This window comes from Tamandua tetradactyla, chromosome X (genome assembly GCF_023851605.1).
Source record: "Tamandua tetradactyla isolate mTamTet1 chromosome X, mTamTet1.pri, whole genome shotgun sequence".
Classification (NCBI taxonomy): Eukaryota; Metazoa; Chordata; class Mammalia; order Pilosa; family Myrmecophagidae; genus Tamandua; species Tamandua tetradactyla.
Genome location: NC_135353.1, coordinates 11,673,395 through 11,694,150, shown reverse-complemented (window position 1 = coordinate 11,694,150; position 20,756 = coordinate 11,673,395). Strand labels below are relative to the sequence as shown.

The following is a 20,756-nucleotide window of genomic DNA, read 5'->3' as shown; positions in this document are numbered from 1 at the left end:
ATGCCTATATTAAAAAATAAGAAAGAGCAAAATCGAGGAATTAACTGCTCATGTGGAAGAACCAGAGAAGGAACAGCAAAGTAACCCCAAAGCAAACAAATCAAAAGAAATAATGAAGAGCAGAACAGAAATAAATAAAATTGAAAATATGAAAACAACAGAGAAAATCAACAAAAGAAGAAGTCAGTTCCTTGAGAAAATCAATAAAATCAATGACATTTATCTACGCTGACAAAAAAAAAAAGGACACAAATAAAATCAATCAGAAATGGAAAAGGTGATATAACCCCTGACCCTGCAGAAATAAAGGAGGTGACAGGAAGATACTATAAGCAACTATATGCTGACAAACTAGATATAGATGAAATGGACAACTTCCTAAAAAGGCACCAACAACCAACATTGACTTGAGAAGAAACAAAAGACCTCCACAAATCAATCACAAGTAAAAAGAATGAATCTGTCATCAATAAGATCCCAAAAAAGAAAATTCCAGAACCAAATGGCTTCATATGTGAATTCTACCAAGTTTTCAAGAAAGAATTAGTACCAATTCTGCTCAAAAAAGCTACCTAACTCATTCTATGAAGCCAACATCACCCTAATACCAAAGCCAGACAAAGATACTACAAGAAACGAAAATTACAGACCAATCTCTTTAATACATATAAATGCAAAATCCTCAAGAAATTATTTTCAAATGAAATCCAACAGCACATTAAAAGACGTATACACCATGACAAAGTGGGATTTATTCCAGGTATGTAAGGCTGTTTCAACACAAGAAAATCAATTAACATAATATACCATATCAGTAAGTCAAAGTGGAAAAACCACATGATCATCTCGATTGATGCAGAAAAGACATTTTACAAAATTCAACATCCTTTCTTGAGAAAACACTTCAAAAGATAGGAATAGAAGGGAATTTCCTCAACATGACAAAGGGAATATATGAAAATCCCACAACTAACATTATCCTCAATGGGGAAAGACCGAAAGCTTTCCCTTTAAAATCAGGAAGAAGATAAGGATGCCTACTGTCACCACTGTTATTCAACATTGTGCTGGAAGTTCTAGCCAGAACAATTAGACAAGAAAAAGAAATAAAAGACATCCAAATAGGAAAGGAAGAAGTAAAACTCTCACTGTTTGCAGATGACAAGATGCTACGTGTCAAAAATTCCAAAAAGTCTACAGCAAAGCTTCTCAAGCCAATAAATGAATACAGCAAAGTGGCAGGGTACAAGATCAACACCCCAAAATCAGTAATATTTGTATACACTAGTGATAAGCAATCAGAGGAGGAAATCAAGAAATAGATAGCACAATACTGTGTAATGGCATCACAACTGCATGTAAAATGAACACAGCTTAGTGTGAAAATGGTTGAAAGAGGAAGGTTAGGGGCATTTATCACACCAGAAGTAAAGATAGTAGATAAAAACTGGAGCTGAATAATTTAGTGAAATCTAGAGTGGACATGCTGGTGATTAAGCATACAAATATAAGATAGTTTTTATGTGAAGGAAAACAAATGAATGTCATTGCTACAAGATGTTAAAAATGGGATGGTATATGGAAAAATATAATTAGTGCATATTAGCATCTATATTTAACAGTAAAACTGTAGTATTCTTTCATTAATTGTAACAAAGGCAATATACCATAGCTAAATTTAATAAGAGGGGGATATGAGGAGGGGGTATGGGATTTCAGTTGTTATTGTTTCTCCTTTTTTTCTCTTCTTTGTGTAATAGCTGGAAGTGCTCTCACATAGACTGTGGTATATTAAGTGCATAACTGTGTTATACCAGGAGCCACAGATTATACACTTAGGATGGATTGGTATGGTGAGTGAATAAAACTGTCTAGAAAATAAACAGAAATATGAAAGTGTTGGAGAACATGAAGAGAGAGATATATACCTATTCTCTGTTGGCAGGGAAGTAGAATGGTGCATCCCCTGTGGACAGCAGTGTGGTGGTTCCAATGGAGGCTAAGTGTAGGTTTGCTATATGATTCTGCAACCCCATTATTAGGGATATAATAACTGAAAGCAGGGGCATGAATAGGTATTTGTAAACTGGTGTTTATGGTGGCAATATTCACAATTGCCAATAGATAGAAATGGTCTGAGGGTACATCAACTTATCAGTGAAGGAACAAATTCTGATTTTCATATGATGGAATATTGAGCTGCTGAAGAAAGGAATGAAGTCATGAGGCATACAACTAGTTGAATGAAATTTGAGGGCATTATGTTGAGTTAAATAAGCCAGAAATGACAGAACAAATATTGTATGGTTCATATTAATGTATATTAATATACATTAATATGAACCAACTATAACTCTGAGAATTGAATATGAGAGCAGAGGTTATCAGGGGATACAAAGTGGGCAGACTGAACAAGAGATGAAAAGGAGTACAGAATGTTCAGTAAGGCTCATAGTAAAAGTTCTTAGATTGTAAGCTCTTACAGTAGTCCATATTTTTTTAATATGCTGTCTTACATTAATTGACACCATTGCATATAAGGGATTAGCCCAAAGGCAATATCTCTCCCTTGCTTTGTTAGGAATATATTTATATTTGTACATAAAGCAAATATTGTTGTACTCTTCTGTATCTTATCCCCTTATATGACATAAATTAGATTGTTCATATCATAGTATTTAAGTTAGATAATATCAAGTTTAAAAGTAAATGTTGAGTGGTGGAACAGTGGCTCAGTGGCAGAATTCTTGCCTGCCATGCTAGAGACCAGGGTTCAATTCCTGGAGCCTGCCCATGCCAAAAAAAAGTGAATATTATTCAAAGATTTTCACCCTATTCTAGAGAGACTTAGTGTGTTTGCAGTTGTCCACAGGACAGTTGAGTACTGTTAGGTGAAAAATATGTCTACTATTTTGTTCTATTTAGAGATTAAGTATGGTTTAAGATCATGCATATAGCTACCAAGTTGATAAGGAGTGGACCGTTATGGTTAGGTTTATGCGTCAACTTGGCCAGCTGATGGTGCCCAGTTGTCTTTTTAAGCAAACACCTGCCTATCCAGTACTGCCAGGACATTTGGTGGCTGGTTTATTAAATCATCAGGCAGTTGATTGCATCTATGGTTGATTACATCTATGATGAACTATTTTGGTTTACTAATGTTGCCAGAATGCAATATGCCAGAAATGGAATGGCTTTTAAAAAAGGAATTTGTTACATTGCAAGTTTACAGTACTAGGGCCATAAAAAATGTCCAAACTGAGGCATCCAGAGAAAACTGCTTTGACTCAGGAAAGGCCCAATGATGTTTGGTGTTCTTCTGTCAGCTGGGAAGGTACATGGTAACATGTCTCTCATGCCTTATAGTTTCAAATGACTTCCCTGGGGGGATTTTATTTCTGCATCTCCAAAGGTCTCACTCTGTCAGCTCTGAAGCTTTTTAGAAAACATTTCCCCTTAAAGGACTACAGAAAGCAACCCCATGTAGAATGGATGGAGACACAGCTCCACGGAAAACACCTCATCAAAAGGTCCTACCTGCAATTGGGTGGGTCATATCTCCATGAAAACAACTTAATAATAAAATCCCACCCAGCAATACTGAATCAGGATTAAAGCACATGGCTTTTCTGGGATGCACAACAGTTTCAAACCAGCACATCAACTAAGGGGAATGTCTTCCACAATGAGTTGAAGGATTTAATCCAACCAGTTGAAGGTGTTTAAGGGAGAGGTGACAATATCAGCACACATAGAAGAGAGAATGTTCATTTCTACTCTGGCCAGCCAGCTTCTCTTGGGGAAGTTATCAAATGAAGACCTTCATCAAAGCTGCCAGCTCATGGCCTACCATATGGATTTTAAACTTGTGCATCCCCACATTTGCATGAGGCACTTCTATAAAATCTCATATTTATAGATTATCTCCTGTTGTTTCTGTTTCGATAGAGATACCTTAATAATACAGATGTCAATGGAGATAATTGTTTGTTTCCCTTAGTATTTTTTTTAATATGCTGTTTTACATTAATTGATTTTCTGATGCTGAACCACCACTGCATATAAGGGATTAAACCAATTTGATTATGATGTATAATTCTTTCGATGTGTTGTTGGATTATGTTTGCTAGTATTTTGTTGAGGATTTTTGCATCTATATTCAAAAGACAAAATTAGTCTTTAATATTCTTTTCTTATAGTATCTTTATCTAGCTCTGATATTGGAATGATGCTGGCATCAAAAAATGAGTAACAGAGGGTTCCATCCCCTTCAATTTTTTGGAAGAGATTGAGCAGGACTGGTGTTAAGTCATCTTGGAATGTCTGGTGAAATTCATCTGTGAAGCCATCTGGTTCTGGGCTTTTACTTTTTGGAAAGTATTCTATCTCTTTGGAATGTCAAGGTCTTCTAATTTTTCTATAGTCAGCATAGGTTGTTCATTTTTTTCTAGCAATTTGTCCATTTCAACTAGGTTGTCTAATTTTTTGGTATATAGTTATTCACAGTATCTTGCTATGATACTTTTTATTTCTGTGGGTTCAGTGCTAATGTGATTTCTGATATTATTTACTTGTATCATCTCTCTTCTTTTTCATTCTAGTTAAGGGTTCATCAATTTCATTGATCTTTTTAATGAATCAACTTTTGGTTTTGCTAACTCTATTACTTTTAAACTATCAATTTAATTTATTTTTGCTCTAGTCTTTGTTATTTTTTTCCTTCTGATTGCTTTGGAGTTAGTTTTCTGGTCTTTTTCCAGCTTCTCCAGGTGGGCAGTCAGGTCTTTGATTTTATAGCTCTTTGTTCTTTTATAACGTTAGCATTGAGGGCTTATAAATTTCCCTTTCAGCACTGCCTTCGGTGAATCCCATAAGTTTTGATATGCTGTGTTCTTGTATTCACTCATTCCCAAATATTTACTGATTTCCCTTGCAACTTCTTCTTTGACCTACTGATTGTTTAAGCATGTGTTATTTAACTTATATATTTGTGGATTTTCCAAGATCTCTGCCTGTTAATGTTTTGCAACTTTGTACATTATGGTCAGAGAAGATGGTTTAAATGATTTCAATTTTTGTAAATGTATTAGAACTTGTCTTGTGATCCAATATGCGGTCTCACCTGGAGAATGAGCCATGTGCAATTGAGAAGAATGTGTATCCTATTTTGGGGTGCAATGTTCTGCATGGGTCATTAGTTCTAGTTCATTTTTATTCAAGTTTTATGTTCCTTATTGATCTTCCATCTAGATTTTCTATCAGTTGATGTGAGTGGTATATTGAAATTTCCAACTGTTAATGCAGAGGTGTCTATTTCTACCTTTAGTTTTACCATTGCTTGCCTCATGTATTTTGGGGAACCAAGATTAGTTGCATAAATAACTCATTTACATGAACTAAACACACATGAATTAAAATATACACAATTAAGAACCAAAAAATGGTAGAGAAAGTGAGAGAATTAAATTTTTAATTTTTAAATTTAATTTAAATTTTTAAAACATTATTTTTATGATCAATTTTGTTTACTTATTATTAACAGAGTTTATTTGCCTCATTTATAAAAAAAACGTATGATAGGTACATTTGAATAAGAAATACTTATTAAATAATGGGTTCGTTTTTATGTACATCCTATTTAGAGTCAGGGAGCACGGCAGGGTCAGGACAGTGTACTTGGGAGAGGGGACAGAATACTGACCCAGTCAGGGTCTCCAAGCAGTGCTGCCTCCTCCTTCTGGCTTGCAGATGTCAGATGCCTTCCCAACCTCCTATAGGCCACCACAAAATTGTTCCCTGGGGGAGAACGCAGAGAGACCTTAGCTGATGCAGGCTGCTGGGAGATATGCAAAAGAGAGAATTTCAATTTTCCTACATTATTTATATGATTAATTTTGTTAATTCAGTGTTTATTTTCCTTATTTTAAAAAATGTATGATAGGTATGTTCATATAATAAATATTTATTAAATAATGGGGCTTGCTATTATGTATAATTTTCGACTTATGTAAAGGGTCTTGGAACATACTGGTAAAGTAAGAAGTCTTTATTTATTATTGTTATTTCTTCTTGGTAGGTGGCCCCTGTTAATAATATAGAGTTTCCTTCTTTGTCTCTTGTAATAGCTTTTGATTTAAACTCTATTTTGTTTGATATTAGCATTGCTACCCAACCCTGTTTTGGTTACTATCTGCATGGAACAGCTCTTTTCATCCTTTCCCTTTCAACCTATTTGTGCCTTTGGGTCCAAGGTGAGTCTCTTGTAAACAACATATAGTTGGATTATACTTCTTTATCCATTCAGCATGTGTTCTTCAACTGGGGGTGATTAATACATTAACATTCAGCTATCATTACTGTAAGGGCAATACTTAAGTCAGACACTTTTTCTCTTGGTTTTCATATGTGATAGCTATTTTTGGCTCCTTTTTCCTTTATTTTGCAACCTTCTTTTCTATATAACTGATCTTTTGGGATGTATCTGACTGATCCCTTTTGCATCTCTGTTTTTGAATAGCTTTTAAAGATTTCTTTTGTGTTTACTCTCAGGTTTATATTACCCAACCTACATCTGTAACTTACTAGTTTGTAAAGATACTAACTTAGCTTCAATAGCTTTTGAACTATAATTATACAATAAATGAACTCTGCTCCCCTATTCCTGTTACCCATTTTTATGTTGTTTTTGCCACACTTTACCTCTTTATCTATATGTCCATTATAAGGAAATATCCCTTTTCTTGTTCTACTGTATTCTCATTCTTATATGGATTAAAGAGTAGAATTGTATTTTGAGGATACATTTGTACTGGGTTTTACATTTACTCTTTTAGTTACACTTACTGATTATTATTGTTTCTTCAGTATCCAACCCACTGTCCTGTCTTTTCCTTTCAAACTGCAAAACCCCTTAGTAATTCTTTTAGGGCTGAATATTTTAAGTGGCCCCTCATTTCTGAAGGAGAATTTTGAAGGATAAAGAATTCTTGGCTGGAAGTTTTTCCTTACAGAACCTTAAATACATCCTAACACTGCCTTCGTGACTCTCTGGTTCCTGATGAGAAATTGGGACTCAGTCTTATTGAAAATCCCTTAGAATGTGATGAATCACTTTTCTCTTGCTCTTCTCCGATTCTTCTCTTTATCTTTGGCACCTGACATTCTGAATAGTATGTTTCTTAGAGTAGGTCTATTAGGATTTATTTTGGTTGGAGTATGTTGAACTTCTTGGACAAGTACATCTATGTCTTACATAAGAGTTGGGAAATCTTCAGCCATTAGGCCTACAAATATTCTTCTGCCTCTTTTCCCTTCTCTTCTCTTTCTGGGACACCCATATGCATAGGTTTGTGCACTTCATGCTATCACTCAAATCCCTGAGATACTGCTCAGTTTTTTTCTATTTTGTCTTTGTCCTTCTGACTGAATGATTTTGATTGTCCTGTCTTCTAGTTCACTGAGACTTTCTTCTGCCTGTTCATATCTACTGTCATATGCCTCTAAATTATTTTTAATCTCTTCTGTTGGGATCTTAATTTCCATAATGTTCCTTTTAATATTTTCAAATTCTCCTTTATTATCACTCATTGTCTTCTTAATATCCTTTAACTCTTTATGCATATTTCCTCCATTTCCTTCAATTGACTTAAGATATTTGTTTGAACATCTTTGATCAGCTGTTCCAACTTTGAGTCTTCTCTGAAGTTTTAATTTGTTCCCTTGACTGAGCCAAATATTCCTGTTAAGAAACTAAGAAGTATGGCTTGTAATATTTTGCTGATGTCTAGGTATCAGATTATCTGGATGAGTTAACTCTGAAAGTCCGTCTCTTCCTCTTGTCCAGGGTTTTATTTTTAATTGGCTATGTGTTGTCTCTTCTTTATGACTTGGGCTAACTTATGTTTAACTATTCAGATTTTTTCAGGTCGTCTTCATATGTACTTTTTGTGCAACTGTTTTACCTCAGGACAGAGTTTCCTTTCCTCTTTTTCCTTTCTGGGAATTACTGAACTGTTTTGTTTGTTTTTGTACAGAATTTTCTTCCCCAGCTACTTTGTTTAAATTCTCTTCTTCACTCTGTGCCCCGTTCTCCTTACAATTTTCAGTTCTGGGACTCCTCCTATCTTCTAGAAATTCGGTTTAATTCCTTCTCCTTTTGTTTTAAATATGAGGCTTTTCTGCCTCTGGATTCTTCCCCATTAGGATATTCCCCATTAGGTTTATCCCACCCTGGGAAGCCAGATGGCATCAATCTATATATAATGGTAGATCACTTCAGAAAAGTGCATTTTGCCTTTAGGTAGTCCAGCGACAAACTGGATTGGGTGGGGGCACAACAGTTGTTGTCAGCATTTCTATTGCTGTCTCTCTTCTTTTTCTTTTTTTTTTTTGCACCCCTGGGGCACTTTTATATGCAGCACTCATCAGCACATTGCATTCTGCCTTAGATCTCTGTGGACTTAGGTCTCCTGTTTCTAGATATGCAGGAGTTTAACATCTACTCAGCTTTTCAGTGTGGATATATCAATTAGCATTTGCTTATTCACTCTACACTCTGTCAGTGGTGGGAGGGACCCAGGCTGGGCTGCCTCTGTGTGACTCCCATGCTATGCTGGACCAAGTGATGGGGAGGGGAATGGAAAGTGACTGGCAGTCCAGGACGGAATTCTCCTGCCTGAGATTTTCCTGTTTCTTTAATTTGGCATTTGTGGAGTCCTTCTCAAGTCTCAACTATACTCTGGAAGTCTAAGGATGTGAGATAATTCCTTTTATTCAGTTATTCATCTCTGGGGAGGCTCTTTCGGGGGATATCTTACATTGCCATGTTGATAACATCACACAAATTGGATTTTCATACCATACACCCAAATTCATTCTAAGTGGGTTCAAAATATTAATTTTAAAATATAATTAAATCAGAAGCACCTCAAGGTTGGTGGAGTAAGGGCTACTAAAATCTTGCTGTCCAATAAAAGCAATAAGAATGCTGGCAAAATATGTAAAAATAAAATCTTAGAAATTTGGACATTAACGAAAGGCTTTCAAAATCCAGGGATTTTATTTCAAGAAAAACAGCTAAATCTCAGTTGTAAAAACAGCAAGCTTTGTGACATTTTATCTCACCTTATTCCCATTCTACTTTCACAAGCTCTATGTTTGGCTGTGAAAACCAGCAATCTAACAGTCAGTGGAGGGGTCAGAAAAGGTTTAGAGGTGCCTAAAAAGTCTCAAATCCAGAGAATTGTCACTATTTTCCCTGTTACTAGTTCCCTGGAAAAGCCCAATGCTCAGGCCTTGTCTTCACTTGATCAGGCTTAAGAGTTCTTCAGTGAGATAAGTTCTATATGCAGGGCATTTGTTGAAAATAATCAGCAGCAACTGAGATGGTGCTATAAATTGGAGTAAAAACGAAGCTGGCAAAAAACATATGAAACACTCCATTTGAAAGGTAAATGTTGGGACAATGGATTAAAAACAAGCTCCAACAATGTGCTGTATAAAAGAAACACAAATTTGATTCAAAGACCCAAGTGTTTAAAAAGAAAAATACGAGGGAAAGCAGGCCATTCAAAAAGTAGCTTAAGAGCATTAAAGAGGTCTATTTTGTCAAACTTATATTTTGTCAAAAGAGACCTTAACACAAAAGTTACTAGAGACAAAGAATGGCATTGTATAGTGTTAAAATGATCACTGGATCAGAAAGATAAAACAATTATAAACATATGGAACTATTAACTGAACTCCAAAATACATGAAGCAAAATCTGGCAAAATTGAAGGAAGAAACAGACAACATAGTAACATAGTTGGAGATCTTGATACATCACTGTCAATAATGGATAGAACAACTAGACAGAAGACATATGAGCAAAGAGAAGACTTGAACTACACTTATACCAACTAGACGCAACATATATATATATATATATATATATATATAGATTACTCCATCAAACAACAGGTTTCATTCTTCTCATAAAGATAATTCACATGGAATATTTTCCAGGATAGATCCATATAATAGACCATTAAAATGTTCAATCAATTAAAAGGATAGAAATCACACAAAGTATGTTATCCAACCCCAGAGGAATGCAATTAGAAATCAGTAACAGAGGTAAGTTAATAAAATTCACAGTATGTGGAAATTAAATAATGCACCACTAAATAACAAATTGGTCAAAAACTGAATAACAAGGGGAATCAGAAATTACTTTGCAAATAAAGAAAACAACAGAATATACCAAAAACGTATGAGGTGCAGCTAAAGCAGTGCTAAGAGGGAAGTACATGGCTATAAACGCCTATATTAAAAAGGAGATTTCAAATTAGTAACCTAATTTTCCACCTTAATAAAAGAAAAACATAAGAGAAAATTAAACCAAAGTACTAGAGAGGGGGGAATGGAGAGTGACTGTTCCTGTGCATGGTGACAAAAACATTCTGGAATGAGCTAGTTGCACAACTCTTTAAATATTCTAAAAATCACTAACTCTTAAACTTAAAAAGGGTGAAATTTATGGTATGTGAATTATATATCAATAAAGATGATTTGCATTAAAGCCTATTGACCAGGAGGCATGTCAATGATGTATCATCAGTGAGAAAAACAAGTTGCACAATAACGTATATTTTTTCAATTCCAGAGTCTAGGTCCCATAGCTGAAGAGAACACTTCAGTTTAAAATACAAGTTTGGAAGGTCTGCATGATATCCTAGCATAGAAAATAAAATCAATATTATCATAATTAACCAGAACCAGACTATGTAACTTATTAATATGAGTAAATAGTGTTTATTTTGTTTTAATTTTGTTATATGTCAGACTTCAAGATTTTATTTCTAGTGTCACCTGATTTAGCGAATAAAAATACAGAATGCCTAGGTAATACTAAATTTCAGGTATACAAAGAATATTTTAACCAAGAATGTTCTATGTAATATTTGACCTAGAACTCTTCTGCTTATATAGATCAAGTAGGAATTTAGTAGTTTGTTCATCTATTATACTTCTAGAATCCCTATGATCTACTAGCCAATGCCATACATATCTGCAAGTCAGATTATTTTGAACACTGTCTGAGTCTGCTGCCCATTATAGTAGCCGTGCCCACCTTGTCTTTGTTAATTAAGTGCTGCCACTTGACTTTGGCCACCTGGGATATGAGCATACCCACGGTGTTTAAGGATCCAAACTCAGTAATAGAAGTTCTTCCTATAATGCCTGACCTCTAGATTAGGGTAACTACAGAGCTCTTCAGGAATGATGGATTTAGTTTCACAAATTTATTCCTCGCAGATCTGGCAAAAAGTGTGTCCTATGGACATCCCTGGGGTAGATGAATAGGTCTTACATGATAAATCCTGGATCCTCTCATCTATGTTATACCAGGCAGTTGTGGCATTTCAATCTCAGGCAACGTCTGCCACCTTTTGGTCCACATTTCACTCAAACACCAGAACAAACTGTTAGAGCCCTTTCGGATTCCTTTACCTACAACAATGAATTCAGAATCACTGCATAGTGGGCCCATATGAATACGTTCAGCCAGATCCAACTTTAAATTCCTTCCACCATCATCCCATACTCTTAATATCCATTCCTATATTCTCCTGAATTCTGTCTATATAAGTTGGAAAAATCATGCAGTTTTCTTGAAGTATAACTATACCTTCTCATGGGTCACACTTTTTACCTCATCTTTTGGGGACTGTTGAAACTTCAGTCTAGTTGTAGGTCTAGAAGAAAAGAGGTGGTGCTGGGTCATGAGAAGAATTAGAAGCGTCTTACAAGCCAACCACCTCAGGGCATTCCATTGTAGTTTCATCTGGTGAAACAGAATTCAAAAATTCTGTTTGAATTTCTCCAAACAGAAAAGATATTTTTTTCAAAAGAAGAGTAAGCCTGTTTGCTCAGGGGAGGTGATTACGGGTTTTTCACACACAGTAGGCTTAATCTCTTCAGGTGGAGGTCAGATGGCAGATTCCTCAGGGCAGACAGAAGGCAAGGAGGCTGCTTCCCCAGGGCAGACAACAGGCCCAATAGCTTGTTCCTCAGGGCAGACCATTACATGTTTATTAGGCTAACTCTCAGCAGAATCTAGGGTTTCAATGTCTCCACTGCCATCACTATCAACCCATACATGCCCCCATCCCAATTTTCAGGATCCCATTCTTTTCAATGAATGCCCTGACTTTAACAGCAGACATCTTCAAGGTTGGGAATTTAGTTTACATTGTAATTCAGTCACTCATACAATGGGACTCTGGGTCTGGTTTTCAGAAATCTCATGTCTGAGTCTATCCAAAATAAGATTTATTTTTCAGGGAACACATTGAAAATTTCACATCCTTTATGTGATGCTTAAGCTGCAAATTTGAAGCCTTCAATTCACCTTTTTTTTTTTTATATAACTGCATCCAGTATACTTAGGAACAATCAGCCAACATAATGTCACAAAACTCTGTTAAGGTGTCTGTGACGATTTGAATCTGTTTTGTATCCCCATAAAAGCCAATTTCTTTATCTTCATTCACTAACTGCCCTCCTTCCTATGTGGGACATGACTCCCAGGGATGTAAATCTCCCTGGCAACATGGGACAGCAATCCTGGGATGAGCCAGGACAACTGGCATCAAGGGATTGAGAAAAACTTTTTGACCAAAAGGGGGAAGAGAGAAATGAGATGAAATATAGTCTCAGTGACTGAGAGAGTTCAAACCGTTGAGAGGTTATCCTGAAGGTTAGTCTTTTACATACATATATATATATGCATATGTATACATATATATATATATATATATATCTCCCTTTTTTATTTATGGTGTATTGGAGTGGCTGGAGAGAAGTACTTGAAACTATTGAGCTGTGTTCCAGTAGCCTTGATTCTAGAAGATGATTGTATAAAGTTATAACTTTTACAATGTGACTGTGTGATTGTGAAAACCTTGTGTCTGATGCTCCTTTTATCTAGGATATGGATAGATAAATAAAAAATGGATAAAAATAAATAAATAATAAGAGGGACAAAGAGTAAAATACATTGGGTAGGCTGAAATACTAGTGGTCAATGAGAGGGAGGGGAAAGGTATGGTATGTATGAGATTTTTTCTTTTTTTCCTTTTTTTTTCGTAGGGATGCAAATGTTCTAAAAAATGATTATGGTGAAGAATATACAACTATGTGATAATGTTGTGAGCCACTGATTATCCACCATTTATGGAACGTATACATGTGAAAATTTCTCAATAAAAATATTTTTAAAGAAAAGATCCTGTTTTTCAAGAACCACTCCTAGTACCAAAGCTATATTAGGCAGGGTTCTCTAGGGAAACAGAACCAACAGGAGAGACCTGTAAATATTATGAGAGTTTTATAAGAATTTTTTCACACAACTGTGGGGATGCACAAATCCAAATTCTATATGGCAGGCTGCAAGCTGGGAACTCTGATGAAGGTTTTCAATGAATTCCCCAAGAGAAGCTGGCTAGCTGAAGTAGAGATGGAAATTCTCTCTTCTGACTGCTGAAATCATCACTTCTCTTTTTAAGTCCTTCAAATGCCTGGATGAGACATCTCTTATTGTCAAAGGTAATTTCCTCATTTGATTGTAGATGTAATCAGTCATAGATGCAATCAGCTTATGGATTTAAGTCCACACAATGCCCTCATGGTAATAATCAGGCCAGTGATTGCTTGACCAAAGAACTGGACACCAAAACCTGGCTAAGCTGACACATGAACTTAACAATCACAATACCTATACTAAAAATTATCCTTAGTTTATCTGAAATTCAAATTTATGGGGGTGTCCTGTATTTTATCTGGCAACCCTAATTATTGCCAAACTAGAAACATCATGAGAATCAACCACAAACTATTGAAAACGTAAAAGACGTTTCATTAAAGTGGGTAGAAAAATAAGAAATAATAATTAACAATGAATTCCCTATATAGCACAATAATTAATTAGAATAGACAATGTGATAACAGAGCCATACATAGGGCAAAGGAAAAATATTCTATTCTAGGTACAAACTTAGCAAGGCTTGATCAGGACCTATGTGAAGGCAACTAGAGATTTTCACAAAGGTTATAAAAGATCATTTGAATAAATGAATATATATTTATATATTCACCCTTATCTGGATGGGGAAGTTTAATATTTAAATAAATGAATTTTTCTCAACCCAATTGATATTTTGTAGCAATGCATGAAAAATTCCAATATAATTTTTTATGGGGAAATTGACTATGTGAGATTAAAGTTTATCTTAATGAATTAAATGTCAGAAATGTTTAAATATCTCAAAAATTAATAGCTTAAAAGGGAGACTTTTCATATGAAATGGCACTGTACACTTTGGAGGAAAAAAGTAGAGTCAAATGCTCAGTTTGCTCCAGACTAACAATTTCAACCCAAAAGGCTAAAAACTGAATTACAAAGCATAAGATTATTTTTTACAAACAATACAAAAGTATGCCTAGTGAATACTCATTAGTATATATTTCTTTGGACAACTATGTAGAAGAAGTGTTGTCAGCCTATTAATATTTCTCTTCATCAGCCTCTTTAGTCTTACTAGCCTCCATACATCTTCGATTATCTTCTTCATAGAATAAACAACTACTATTTTGCCTCCTATTCAGGATGAATAAGCACTACCTTAATAATTTCAAACACTGACTATTCTAGTTTGCAAGCTGCAGGAATGTGATACACCAGAAACAGAACAGCTTTCAAAACGGGGAGTTTATTAAGTTGCAAGTTTACAGTTCTAAGGCCATGAAAATGTCCAAATTAAGTCACCAACAAGAGGTTATCTTCATTCAAGAAAGGTGAATGAACTTTGGGGTTTCTCTCTCAGCAGGAAGGGCACATGGGGATGTCTGCTAGCTTTCTTTTCTGGCTTCCTGTTTCATGAAGCTACCCCGGGGTGTTTTCCTTCTTCAGCTCCGTGGTTCCTTTTTAAAGGGCTCCAGTAAGCAACCCCACCCTGAGAGGGTGCAGACATTTCTATGGAGACCATCTAATCAAAAGCTACCACCCACAACTGGGCAGGTCACATCTCCATGGGAACAATCAAAAAGCTCCTACCCAGCAATATTGAATGAGGATTAAAGGATATGGCTTTTCTGAGGTCTACAACAGATTCAAACCAGCACACTGATCAAGACAATATTTTAATGCACATTAAAATACTCACCAAACCTAGTTTCCGCATCCTAACAAAAAAAAAAATGAAGAAATGAAAAATAATCATAAAACTGTTCTTAGAAATACTAATTATATTAACAAGAATATACCAAATGTTTGCCAAGCTGACAGGCATTGCACTAAATGTATTTACACAGATTACTTCACATATTCCTCACTATATTTAAGACATGGTTTCAATTATTGCTTCTAACTCTTCTTTTCATCATGATAAAATGAACCAAAATATATAAAAAATATTTTTGTAAATTGGGAACTGGCATAAAAAGATAAGGGCTGATGACAGCATTGTTTATAGATAACTAAACGCTTTACCTATGTCATGCTCTTTTCTTACTTAGAATCTACGTACCTGTCTACCAGGATGTGAGTCTCAGGAATAAGCTCCCTTACTGGCTCAATTTCATTCCCATTGTTCAATTACAATTCTTTATACCAATACGATCACTAGTGAGTTCACGTTTCACTTACTGCTGAGGCAACCCTGGCATAGCTAGCAGCAGGAACGCTCCCCTATCCCAATCATGTCATAAAAATTCCAGATCTCAAGAACAAAGGGCAAACCAAAATCTAGAGAGAGGTGGTATGGTCAGACTTTGGAAAGTGTCCCCATACACGTCTGCTGTCCGATTTGCTGTATTTGACAATGTAGTTCTTCCTGTGACGATGTGGTTTTTCTCCTGGTTTAAGTATCGCAATGCATCCTACATGAAGGATAAAATTATCTCCCTAGAAACCTTAAGAAATTAAAATGACAATCTCTGAGAACTTAAAAGATTGCTCAGCAAGGTAGGCAGACAGAAAAGGAAATAAACAAATATGAGTTCTGCATGAACAATGAGCATTTAAAAATTCCCATGCACAATAGAAATAAAACAATGTAAATATTGTAGTAATAAACCAATTAAGACTTGCACAGAGCTTAAATGAAGAAAACATTAGACCCTGCATCAGGGTTTAAAAGGAATAAACAAATGCACATGGTTGAGCTCCTGCTCGTGGGAATCTACAGTGCTGATATATCAAGGGTTCTCAAATCATATTCAAGCTTTAAAGTCACGATGCTTAAAACAATGATTGAACTAAACAATATTAAAGTTCATTTGCAATAATAAAGAGATTAGATAATTCATGAAACTACCCATAAAAGAAAAGTTACAAAGGATACTTGCCACAGTAATTTGTGTGTTAAAATTATAATACTTCCAACACTTATCAAGGATAGCTTAGTATTGACATAGATCAACAGATCAGAATCAATGTGGCAATGGGCACAATGTCTATTTGTGAGTAAGTCCCAGGGGAAACAAGTTAATATTTATGTCTCACCAGACACTCAAAAATTTTTCACACAGGACAAGAAGTTGTACATTAAAACATGAGCATAAAAACCTTCCCCTGGAGGGATATCCATGGGGTTCTCCTAAGCGATCAAAGAAGGTATATGATAATGTATAGAACATAATCCTATATTTGTATATAGAAAGGAAACAAACTTTGCTTAGTTGTATTTTGAGCTGAGATGTGGTTATGAGAGTATGGTATACTGTGAGGATGCCTAGCACCAGATCATTAAATCTGATTTTGCAAGGGAGATAAAAGTAGAGGAAAGGTCAATGGAAGATCACTAGCTATTTGTATCTCTACAATTGCAGTATTTCACCAGGTAGAAAGAGCAAGTGATAATTTTGTAATTAAAATATCAATAAAACACATAATAAAATTAGTATTAACTTACTTGTGGGCTTTCAACTGAGAATCTCAATTTCTCTAAACCTCATATTCTCCCATTTCCAAAATCAAATTGTATCAGTTCTTTAAATTAAAGCAATATTCCAAGAATCACGCAGACCCATATAAATGAAGGTATAAAATGTATCTGAGGGATGAAAGAAAACTTTGAATTAAGGTATATATACACATTTCTGTATGGCAATATTGTGTATTGCAAAGATGCTGATTTTTATTTTATTTGTAGTTTAGGGTAACTGCATTCAAAATTTCCAAGTTTTGCACTCTGAGGTCAATGCTAATCAAGAGAACTTTCAGCAATGACATAAATGGTCTACAATTGTGCAGCCCAGTACTATGGTCATTAGGCACACATGATAAGTGATTAGCACAAATGAGAATGTGGATTTCAATTTTATTTAATTTCAATTCAATTCAAATATAAATAGTTACTTGTGCTTAGTAGATTCTGAATACGGAACTGCAGCTTTGAGAAACTGACAAAGTGAAATTAAGATGTAATAAATATTCTTCATCTAGATACCAAAATGGTAATATATAACAACCAAATTGAACTATTATGTTTTTGGCTCACCAATGGACAGAGTTAGAAAAAGTACATGATCAAATGCTGTTGTGCAAATTGGATGTCTGTGAAAAATTGAAACTATTAAATCAGCATTTACCAATTTACAGGCAAATTCATTTTGCATGGGTTAAGAATTTGTATTTAAAAACTTAATACAAGATATATCTATTGATCTAGAAGGACATTCATTGCATTTTAAGTGAGCTAAAATAGAAAAATTAAAATGCAAAGCATGATACTTATTTTTAAGAGGAAACCACTTTAAAAAATCCCTGTGCATGTATACAAATGGATGTATTTTAGCAAATATAGAGGTGTGTAGAAGTATGGGTAAACATCAGTGAAGGGCACATTTGGATGAGGTGGGGGAGGAGCTGGACAGTGTAGTGTGTATACACACACATATGTAAGTGACTTCATGTCTATTTCTCAGGTCTATCTGCTAACAATGATTTCCTTGGGGGAGTCAGGGAGGAACAGGTGCAGGAAGAAACAATCCTTTCCTATATAATTTTGCACTCTTTTTCTAGTCATCCGAGCATATGTAACTCCTGTAATGAAAAACAATTTGATTCAAAAATGGTAGGGAAATGTGTGCCTTTTATTTGCTCTACTACCCTTAACTTCACCACTTTAATTTTTCACATATTTTGGGAGAAAATAACATCTGCTAATGAGAACAATTAAAACAGCATGAATTTATTGAGTGTTGTCTCCATATCAGGCACTGTGATGTGACTGTAGGAGATTTTCTCCTTGAATCTACCCAACAGTCCATGCAGCAGATATAATTACTCCATCCACCTTGCAAAGTTGTTATACAGATCAAGGGTGAATCCACTTGAAAATAATTTAATACATTGCAAATTAACCAACATACTAAGGTGCTACATTATCAAGACATGATTCCAATCTTACAACCCACATCCACTAAGAACATGTTATGTTTCTATTTAAAATCTACATACCTACTAGTAATGCGAGTATAGGGAACCAACCTCTAATAGCTGTGGTTTAAGCTCAGTTGTAAGTAGTATTAACATTCACCATAACTAAAAGTTTTCTAGGGCATTTGGAGTTTCATTAGGGGAGGGTGGGCCCCAAAGCAAGAATGCTTACTGATTCATCCGATATAGCCATGGGCAGTATGCATGAGGATGTAGTGGGCATATATTTTTTAATCTTTTAAAACATTATTAAATATACAGTATTCCTTGATTTTAATGATGAAATGCAAATGCATAATTTCTAATATTACCATCTTAGAAAACTCAATATAAATTAAAATTTCTAAAAATGCTAAGAAAATTGAATCAGTTGGGTAGAAAATATATATATATATTTATATTTTCTACCCAACTGATTCAAATTTATATATATCTCAATAGACAAACAGTGATCTTAGACAATATGATGAAAAAAAGTTATTCATGAAAGGAAAAAATTAAGTAAACTACAATAAAACTATCAAGGATTGTCTTTAAGAGAAAAGTCACAATCATTTACTAAAGCATATGAAAGGAGACTTGAATGAACAGTTATATATAGTCATATAGCCAAAAGGGAAAAATTTATATTTGTAATGTTTTTTCCTTAATTCAATACAGTACATTTTTTGAAGATTACATTAAAATTTTCACTGCAACCTTTTTTTTAATTTGACAAAGTGGTATTAGGTTCATCCAGAAGTATAAAAGAGTATATATTCTGATAAAATCTCAAATGGTGAGTCTAGTGAAGAATATTTACCACACTAACTGGTATTGTAAAGTTAGAATAATCGGCCAAATGTGGTATGGGCTCATGCAGGTCAATGGAATCATATAAACGAATGAAACATCTGGGTAAATATTGTGATAGCACAAAACTCCTAAAAATGGAGGTGTGTGGGTCTCAAGAGCTATACTTTCTGGAGAATGGCACAGTAACGGATGACTGATCATATGTGTACTTCCTCATTTAATCTTCACAGTGATCCTTTGAAGTAGATGCAATTATTACCTCTAGGTCAGTGAGTTACAACAATGGTCAAATGAGGAAACTCTAAGTCAGCACACAAAGTTAAGGACAGTTGTGACTAATATGATATCTCATAAAACACTGCACTGATGATACCTTGACTTCCTGTTTGAAAACTCCAGAAATAGCAGGATAAGTGCTAGGAACAAAGGTGCCAACTGGCTGGGTTTAATCTCTGTGGTTACGTTGCAAAACGGTCTACAAAATACTCATAGAAGTGTGCCTTCCAGGGCAAACCCAGCTGTCAGCATAGTTACATGAAATTGTTTACCTGAAAGTCCAGGTACCAAAAGAAGAGCTAAACAATCCAGGTCACTATCAAGTGAGGAGAGGTCCCTATAGCACCCTATAGTGCTGTTTGCTTTATGCGTCAGTTTTGTGCGTGTGTGTGTGTGTGTGTGTGTGTGTGTGTGTGTGTGTGTGTGTGTGTTTAACATGGGCAGGCACCAGGAATCGAACCCAGGTCTCCGGCATGGCAGGCGAGAAGTCTGCCTGCTGAGTCATCATGGCCTGCCCGATGATGTGCTTTTAATACAGCATCACATTAAGAATACATAGAACATCATATACTCAGAAATTCTCATTCATTCATTCATTGAACAAATATTTATGTAAGCTACTATGAATCTGGCACTGTTTTAGGACCTGGGGAAACAGCAGTGAACAAACAGAAAACATTTTACTATATACACATAAATAACATGTTTAGCACAAAGTAATTGGTACAAAGCATTTGCTAAATGTAATAACTATATACACTATACAGAAAAATCAGTATTTTACTTATAAACCAGCAAAAATCCACCAGAAATACAGTTGGGGAAAAAAAGAAACTATTTGTGACAGTGATAAAATCTAAAATGCCTAGAATAAACTCAAGATTTGTTCGTGAATGGTAATTTTTGAAAAAAACTAAAATTTACTACTAAATGTTGAAAGACCAGAGTAAGCAGATATTTATTCTAAGAATTTTCCTAAAGGGGCAACATAAAACTGGAAAGATGCTTGCTTTTCTTAAATTATTCTCACTTCACGTGTGCAAGAATGGAGGTGGGAGTGGGTGAAGAGATTAACTTTTTCCATTATGCATCTTTGCATGGCTTTTCGAGCTTCAATTAGTATGTGCTATTTTTTTTCTCTAATTAAAAACATTTCAGTAGAGGTGTTTTGTTTGTTTGTTTTTTAATGACAGATAATGCA

The 20,756-nt window shown here is 35.0% G+C and overlaps 1 protein-coding gene across 2 annotated transcripts in view; it reads right to left on the bottom strand.

Annotated features, from left to right (window-relative positions):
* Positions 1-20,756, bottom strand: part of LOC143671199 (uncharacterized) — a 164,455-nt gene that overhangs the window by 92,189 nt on the left and 51,510 nt on the right. Inside the window, exons 1-2 of one of the 2 annotated variants that reach the window (XM_077146194.1) lie at positions 15,813-15,923; positions 11,696-11,827 (exon numbers count right to left, since the gene is read on the bottom strand). In XM_077146194.1, coding sequence (XP_077002309.1) covers positions 11,696-11,827; positions 15,813-15,830 — 150 coding nt within the window. In that variant the 5' untranslated portion in view covers positions 15,831-15,923. Of the gene's footprint in view, positions 1-11,695; positions 11,828-15,812; positions 15,924-20,756 lie in introns of those variants that run through there. The other variant, XR_013169504.1, reaches the window with a different exon arrangement.